General features: G+C 33.9%; 1 protein-coding gene across 2 annotated transcripts; it reads right to left on the reverse strand.

The window, feature by feature from the left end:
* Positions 1-3,645: 3,645 nt before the first annotated feature.
* On the reverse strand, positions 3,646-5,237 carry LOC131036213 (extensin-2). Of its 2 annotated transcripts, XM_059220191.1 has the most exons (3): positions 4,646-5,237; positions 4,115-4,585; positions 3,646-3,920 (listed from the first exon to the last, which is right to left on the reverse strand). In XM_059220191.1, exons 1-2 carry the CDS (start codon positions 5,202-5,204, stop codon positions 4,119-4,121), a joined length of 1,026 nt encoding a protein of 341 aa, XP_059076174.1. In that variant the 5' UTR covers positions 5,205-5,237; the 3' UTR covers positions 3,646-3,920; positions 4,115-4,118. The 2 variants fall into 2 exon arrangements, with proteins under 2 accessions (XP_059076174.1, XP_057824043.2); XM_057968060.2 differs by having other exon boundaries at positions 4,115-5,237.
* Positions 5,238-9,423: the final 4,186 nt, after the last annotated feature.

The following is a 9,423-nucleotide window of genomic DNA, read 5'->3' on the forward strand; positions in this document are numbered from 1 at the left end:
ACTGATTCACCCCCCCTCTTAGTGTTCTTGGATTCCAACATACTTAAGAGTACTAGATCTGTGGGACAACTTCGATATAAATAATGCAGGAGCATCCCCGGTTCTTGGCAATCTTGCATTAACCAAAAATATATCTTTTCTATTTGTTTTTCTATTTTGGCAGTTTCAACATTTCATTTTGCATTTTCTTACATTGGCTCATCGGATCTTGTGGATTTGGATTTTGCTTGAGGACATGATCATATTCCTTATTCCTAAACCGCGAAGCATTTGGATCATTTTCTGGCAAGTTATCAATTTTGGTTTTCGAGATAGTTTTCTTGCATCGGAACCGTTTGGATCTATTTACATTGGTGAATCTATCGGATCCCTTCCGTAGCTTGTGGACCCGTGTCTGTTGATTTCGATATTCTTTGGTGTGTGGTCGACCTTCCCTTTGATTTGCACTTCGTCCTTTGGATTTTCCAGAGGAATCTCTTTGGCGAGCCCGACCATTGGTTTTACACGTCTGGTCTTGTTCTTCAGCATTTGATCCTTTTTGGGATGACCGGATCCCCTTGGATCGTAGAAATCATTGTAATTGAGCATTAGAAGTCAACTAAGAAATTAAGAAGAAATTAGATAGAATATAGTAGGTAGATCTTAGGTTTGGAGGTTCGAGAGTGACCTATTCTGTAATTAAGCATGTTTGTAGTAGGCATGTGAGTTGAATCTTGTAACCTGGATGTTACCGGTTATCTATAATTAGTTTTCATGATCTAACTCATTCATTTTTGCATTGCCTCCATCATAGTTTCTTCTTTCCATTGTGTTTACTCTTGCTACCTTGTCCGGATTGATCTCTTATGAGGTCCCTCCTAAGCGATGACTGCACCACTAAAACCTGTAACATCCAACACAAGAATAATAATATTCTTATTTAAGAAACAACAAGAATTAATAAGCGACTATTTATTTTTCAGCTTCCAAATGATCATCTAAACAAAGCATTTAGTCCAATCCATCTACTCTTATTTAATTCCTGAAAGTATTTATCTTTCCTATTCCGCAATAGAGAGAATTCATATATAATATTAGTTTTAAGTACAATCTAGCATGTTGGACTTGAGAAGTGGTTCATTAGTTAAGCAATCAACATATAAATCTAAAGAACTAAATGAGAATCATATCTTAGACATTTAAAATAACAATCAAGATGTACTTACTTGCAAAATTTATATTCATACATAATAATACTTAGATATTAGGTGTGATGAGGAGGTGGAAATTTGTGGGTAGGAAATGGTGGTGATGCATGGTGGAGTGGAGGAGGAAACTTGTAAGAATAATGTGGAGGGGGTGTAATATGGTGATCATGGTGGTCATGGTGATGGTGTTCATGGTGGTGGTTGTCATGGTGAGGATGTGGTGGAGATTCCTAATAATAGGGCGATCATGGCTTTACATTTTTTGGGGGTGGGAGTGGAGAATTGTGTATGTGTGTAGGTAGAGGAGGAGATTTGTGCAAATAAATAGAGGGAGGAGGATATTTGTGTACATATCTAGGAGGATGTGGAGACTTGTGCAATTAAATAGGAGGAGGTGGAGACTTATATATGTAATGATAAGGAGGGGGAGACTTGTGTAAGAAAATAGGAGGAGGTGGAGACTTATGCAAATTTGTAGGGGGAGGAGGAGACTTGTGTATGTAAGTAGGGGAAGGTGGAGACTTGTGTACATATGTATGGGGAGCAGGAGACTTGTGTATGTAAGTAGGGGGAGGTGGAGACTTGTGTACATATGTAGGGGGAGAGGGAGATGTGTATTTAAGTACGGGGAGGTGGATACTTGTGTACATATGTAGGGGGGAGGAGGAGACTTGTGCAAGTAAAAAGGAGGTGTAGACTTGTATACATAAGTAGGAGCAATGGGAAATTTGTGTAGGTAAATAGGTGGAGGCGGAGACTTATGCACATATGTACAGGGAGGAGGAGACTTGTGTATATAAGTAGGGGGTGGTGGAGACTTATGTACATATGTAGGGGAAGTAGGAGACTTGTACAAGTAAGTAGGAGGAGGTGGAGACTTGTACATGTGAGGAGTTGGAGGAGGAGGAGTGGGGGGGACTTATGTAAGTAATTAGGAGGTGGATACTTATGTACATATGTAGGAGGAGGAGGAGACATGTATATGTATGTAGGGGTGGGAGGAGAGGGAGACTTGTGCACATAAATAGGAGGAGGTGGAGACTTGTATATGTAAGGAGTGGGAGGGGGAAACTTGTGTGCATGTAAGTCAGAGGAGGTGGAGATTTGTGAACATATATAGGAGGAGGTGGAGACTTGTATATATAAGGAGGGGGGGGAGACTTGTGTATATAAGTCGGAGGAGGTGGAGACTTGTATACATTTAGATGCATACATTTGTGGGGTTGGATGAGGATAGGCACTTGGGATTTCAAAAAGGTACTGGAGCATTCACATGATAATTTAGTGGATTCTTAATGCTAGATATATTTTAAGGTTTGCATATAAAGTTTGTAATAGTAGAGTTATACTAGATGTCCAATAAAATTTAGTTATCGATTAAAGGGGAGAATTAGAATAATGAATACTTGATTTATCAACACTTTGAATAAGTATAACTAGAGTTGTAAATGTAATTAAGAGTTATATACATTTTCAAAGTGTTTAGTCTATTGTCAATTGTTTCTAGTTATGTGTCATGTTAGATTTTAGTTTTTTAGGGAATTGTTGAGCACCATTAAGGTTTTATACCATAATCATTCTTTGTTAAATATGTAGTGATTTATTATTTTTTATCATTAATTTCATTCATTGTGTTTCAATTGCATGGGCTTTTAGTACACTGTATTTATTTTTACTTATTTAAAAGCAAATAGTCTTTTGTTCTATATCTATTGATATTCCTCATTTGTCCATGATATAATTTAGCTATATTAATTTGATTTTTTTATGTTATCAGTGTTAAAACATTGATTAGGTAAGAGAAGGGTAGTGAATAAGACTATGGTTTTATGATAGGAATTACTTAAAATTTTAGTTATGTTGAAAATTTAAGAGTTTCAATGTTATACGAATAATTAAATTATAAATATTACTTAAAATTGTTAAGAAATTTAATGTCTCAATTATAAATTAATAAATATAAATATAAAAAGTAAAAAAATATTTCTAAACATTCACTAAATATCTAGTACATACCCCTTAATGAATTATTGTAACTTCATAATTATAAAATTAAATATATTATAATATTATAATTATAACACAACTTTAAAATTTATGTCAATGTAGAAAATTTATATCTATACTCAATTACAAAACCTTTGTAAAGCTTATTTCCACATATATCATTTTATTAAATTTCTAAATTTAATATATTATTATTAAAGGTGGCTTATGAACATGGAGTATCATAATATACAAGTTTAGTGATTTATCAAGGTACTTTTGACATGTAAATATGTCTTGCATATGTTATTTCAAAGATAAAAGGACAAAATGATATTATATAAGAAATATTAGTTAGATAAAAGCTATATACTATAAAAGAGAAATTTTTGATAGTTATGTCAAACTTTAGATTTAAATGTCATCTAAATGTTAAAAAAAGAATGCATCTAACATTAAGCTCCATGCTCCATGATAGATAAAAAGAATTTCAATTATTGAAAAGTGCATTACAATATGTCGTGGACAAAGTAATGGAATAATACTTAATAGTACTAGATCTATGGCACAGCTTGGGACTAAAGCCCGTAACATCCAACATAAGAATAATAATATTCTTATTGAAGAAACGACAAGAATTAATAAGCAAATTTTTATTTTGCAAATTCCAAATGATCAGCTAAACAAAGAATTTAGCCCAATCCATCTACTCTTATTTCATTCCTGAAAGCATTCATCTTTCCTATCCTGCAACAGAGATAATTCATAAATATATTAGTTTTAAGTAGAATCTAGCATGCTGAACCTCAAAAGTGGTTCAGTAGTTAAGCAATCAACATATAAATCTAAAGAACCAAATGAGAATCATATATAAGGAATTTAAAATAACAATCAAGACCTACTTACTCATAAAATTTATATTCATACATAAGAATACTTACATTATTAGGCATGATGAGGAGGTGGTGGCGATTTGTGGGTAGGAAATGGTGGTGATGCATAGTGGAGTGGAGGAGGAAACTTGTAAGAATAATGTGGAGGGGGTGTAATATGGTGGTCATGGTGGTCATGGTGATGCTGGTCATCGTGATGGTGGTCGTGGTGGTCATGGTGATGGTGGTCATCGTGATGGTGGTCATCGTGGTGGTGGTCATGTTGGTGGTGGTGAGGAGGTGGTGGAGATTTATAATAATAGGGTGATCCTGGCTTTACACTATTTTTGGGTGCGGGTGGAGACTTGTGTAAGTGTGTAGGTGGAGGGGGAGATTTGTGCAAATGAGTAGTGGGAGGAGGTGGAGACTTATATATGTAATGATAAGGAGGGGGAAACTTGTGTAAGAAAATAGGAGGAGGTGGAGACTTATGCATGTATGTAGGGGGAGGTGGAGACTTGTGTATGTAAGTAGGGGGAGGTGGAGACTTGTGTACATATGTAGGGGGAGGAGGAGACTTGTGTATGTAAGTAGGGGGAGGAGGAGACTTGTGCAAGTAAAAAGGAGGAGGTGGAGACTTGTATACATAAGGAGGAAGAGGGGGAGATTTGTGTAGGTAAATAGGTGGAGGTGGAGACTTATGCACATATGTAGGGGGAGGAGGAGACTTGTGTATATAAGTAGGGGGTGGTGGAGACTTGTGTACATATGTAGGGGGAGGAGGAGACTTCTGCAAGTAAATAGGAGGAGGTGGAGACTTGTGTACATATGTAGAGGGAGGCGGAGACTTGTGCAAGTAAGTAGGAGGAGGTGGAGACTTATGTACATATGTAAGAGGAGGTGGGGACTTGTGCATGTAAGTCGGAGGAGGTGGAGACTTGTAAACATATCTAGGAGGAGGTGGAGACTTGTGTATATAAGTTGGTGGAGGTGGAGACTTATATACATAAATCGGGGGAGGTGGGACATGAGGAGGAGGGGCATCTTTGAATTCGTAAAGAGGAGGAGGTGCAGATGCATGGGCAATTGTGAAATACAAACTAATCCACATTGCGACTCCGAAGAACACCATCGCAATAGCTCTTCTGTTCTCAGCCATGGCTGCTGCGCTGCGTCTGTTGCATTGAATTACTGGGCCTCGTCCTTTTTATAGATGTACATGAACCACCTAGCATCTCTAACTTTATGACCTGTCAATTGTTTGAAGAACCTCCAGTAATTAACCAGCTTTCTTTCAGATTGCTCTGTCATACGTCACATGGATCAAGATCTGCGCCTTTCTTTTCGGTGACAATTGGCCACTAACGTAGAAATGTAAAACATTAATCTAAGATGCAGTTTACGAGGACAAAATTAAAGCGAGTTGATTAAATAATGCGAGAGTCACGGGAAAGGAGACACTCTCCAGTCGAACCCTAACCAAACGAATTTCCTGGATAACATATAAAACACAGGAATTAATAACAGAGTCGTGCAAACACATTTTTATTCAATGGTTCTCATAATTCCTGCTATTAAATAGTTATTTAACCCCACTTAATGAGTTCTGTTCCATGTTCTCATTGCTTGTAGTCTATCATTGGAGATGGAAAAAGTTATTTCCACATACGATTGAAGCGATGACGATGATGTCAACTGATTGAGAAAAGAAATAAATGGCTGACTTCTAGCGTCCTCAGATGAATTTCTTATCAGACCCGTGATTATGCATTTATATTTTAAAGCAGCCCTGTAGATGTCACTCTTCCCCACCATTAATATAGTATTCAAGTTTCGAGTCAGTTAAGTAGCTATTTAATATCAGCACGATGGTCCTTGCCAAATTGCATTCAATGTCAGCAACAGCTATTTCTCGGAATTCATGTAAAGGTATTAGTATTCTTAAGACCACGACCAAAATTAACGCTGATGATATGAAATAGAAAACTACCAAAGTTGAATTGAAAAGACTTGAAAATCTTTGATTGTTATTTGGAAGATCTCCAATTTTCTAAAAAATTTTGGGGGAGTAAACGACTCTAGATACACCCGTTATACCAAAAGTGGCTAGTGTTACCTCGATTTATTTTGTTAAATTTTTACATAAATAATTGATTAATAAAAAGTATATAAAAGAGTATTATAATAATATTAGTATAATGGTGAAACATGTAAATTTATATCAATTTGCATTGGTTAAATATCTTAATTATATATTTACAAATGGTGTATTTTTGTGTAAAGTTAGACTCGTTGCTCATTTTTTATGTCTATGATTTCACATGTTCCACCCTAAATTATCTCTATTTACACATACTCTTATGCATTTATTATATATATCATTGCGGCAACGCCTATACATTCATTTCTTAGTGCAATATTTTACCTCCTTATCTCAAGTAAATCCCTAGGGATGTAGATTTGCTTCTGCACCTAGATTCACCCAAAAATATTAAAATTTAAATACAAAATTTGTCAACTCAAACATTTTTCACTACTCATTATAAATTGTCTCTATACATGTCAATATAGTCAATTTCTATGTTTTAATATTTAAAAGAATCAAATATGCATTGTTTTATATTGATTATCAAGAGAAAATTAATTCATTGGAAGGAGAATCATTTCTAACAACACTTTGTTTGGAGCACCAAAATGAATATAAATCTACATTAAATTTATTAATAAACAATATAGTCTTCATAATGTTGTTTTTCACCTTTTTTTTCATTGATCTATAAAACTAATCAAATCAAGGTTGTGAGGTACGAGAGTAACCATTTCAATCTAACATCCTTCTCTATATTACTTTTAATTATTGATGAATAAATGTCAAAGTTCTAAGAAAACATTGGTTTTAGTAATTTATAATATATCAACTCAATCATATGAGGTTTTGATTGCTTTAGTATGTTAGGTTGTTACCATTTTGCATGAGATCAAACCTACACAACGTGCAATTGATTGGTAAAGAAATAAGTGTACATTATGATCTATAGGAATTTCTAGATAAAGATAACCTATATAACAATATAAAAAATAAATCAAATTTTGTGTTGCATCAAAGCTATTTCTTCGTCATACTTCCCACAAATGGTGATCTATCCTTTTTAATTAATTGAATATAAATATAACTCTAAATATGCATTCCTAATATATATTTATTAATCTAGATTAATAAATGGTTTAGTTGTAAAAAATTATTTAATTAGTCTAGATTAACACTTAAGGACAATATTGTTCCTTTACATGTTAGGGAATGTGTTTATTCTTTTAGCCCTACTGTCTAATCACAGGGCTATACATTAAATTTTATTATAAGAATTTTAGAATTTATTTTTTACAAAAGTGACAAAGTCACTATAATTGTCTTACTAAATCAAAGAGAATACTCAATAGAGTATAAGAGAGATTATATAGTAGTGTATCAATAAACAAAGAAGCCAGAACCAAATGATCAAACTCCAAAATTTACAACATGAGTGTCACGAATTATTTTTTTTAATAATGTGCATTTTAAAGATTTAATGTTATTTTGAAATTAAAATAGATTAGATCATTCATAATCTAGTGTGAGGAAATATTGTATGCATTTTTACTCCTGCAATTGATATGAAATTCGACATTTAATATTCTTTTGGGTTTGTCAATACTGATAATCTTTGAGTGCAAGTAATGTAGGATCAGGTGAACGAGGTTGAAGGCGAGAACACGAATCAGGTAGAATTGTTTTTAATTAAATGACTTCGATGGAAAAAAGGGAATCTCACACACCACATTTGCATATACATTTATCTTTGCATTTATGAATGAAATATTATGTTAAATTCGACCATATAGGATGAAAAATTTATTAATGATTGAATTATATAGCGATTCCATGATTTCATTTTCTTTGTGTGAAATTATCGATTATGTTTGGTTTTCGGAATTACATTTTAGTCGTACAAATTAGGAGTAGATTATAAACTTGTATATTCAAAAGTGAATAAAGTTCATGATTCATATTGAATATTTTAGTATGATTAATTAGTCGTTGAATAAATTGAATTATATGACCTAGTTTATAAATTGATTAGTCATTGTTATATAGATGGTAGGAAACTTGAAATTTATCGATTATATATATATAGGTGAAATTGTAAATTTAATCATTACGGAAATGGTCATACGCTATAAAAGAGATTACATAAAACATATTATGAATATTAATATATATATTAAATTAGGAATATAAATTATAAACTTTAAATATTTCTAAGTTTATTATTTATATTAGATAGTCGCATTTTAAAAGGTGTCGGGATAGATTTAGTTTGAAAAGCGACTATGTTGCATGTCTTAAGGGAGGCCGCTTAGACTCCATTTAACTAATGCTGGCCAAACTAATCAAACCAAAACTATCAACTAACTTGGAGTTAAAAACAATGACTACTATGAGTTGAGTGACATGGCATAAAACCAAGATGTTAGTTAACACATAGAAGATATAGGTTTTAATGTAGAAATTTGAGGATGTTAACGTGGAGTTGATCGCATGAAAACGTTGGAACTTAAAACAAAGACTTTAGTTAACATTAGTGATGCAAAAACCAGCGATTAAATGCATGAATTGGATGATTCTAACATTGAACTTAGCATGCAATCAGATCATAGCACAAAATAGGGAACGTGGCCATGCATGGAGTGTTAAAATTGTCATTGTACATGTTTGAAACCTTAGTTAGACTCCTCCCATGCCACGCAGCAAGAGGAAGACTCTTAGCGGTGGCACAAACCAAGCAAGTTAGCTTCAACGTGGCATAGACCTGGTAGAGATAGCAATGAAACTGCGAAATACAACACATAATAGTTTGTTACATCTTCCAACCTCTCCATTGAGCGATAAGAACTGTTGTAAACACGATCAAGGGAGAATAGAAGCAGCAGACAACTTAGAGATGAACTCACATCGTGGAGGTAACATAGAGATAGACTGCTATCGTGGTGTTAATCTTGCACAATAATAGTAGAAATATAACAAAAGATGCCATCTCTCTCAAACGTGGAAGAATAAGAGGAGATGAAGGTAAAAGATTTCTAAACCTTTGCAATCACCGAGCCCTTAATAAAGGAGTAATCTTACGAAAAAATTAGATAAATAGAGGGAGAAGATAGAAGAAAAGATCATCTTTTCTTCGCTAGGAAGAAAGGACAAGAGAATCAAGCAGAGAAGGATAGAGTAGAGGAGAAAATACTTTGATAATTTTGAAGAGAGAAATAGAGATAGATTTGATAGGAATAGTTTTGAGAGAGACTTGTGAACAAGGCGAGGAACTATTTGACAAAAGAACGTCAAG

Source organism: Cryptomeria japonica, chromosome 5, assembly GCF_030272615.1.
Source record: "Cryptomeria japonica chromosome 5, Sugi_1.0, whole genome shotgun sequence".
NCBI lineage: Eukaryota > Viridiplantae > Streptophyta > Pinopsida > Cupressales > Cupressaceae > Cryptomeria > Cryptomeria japonica.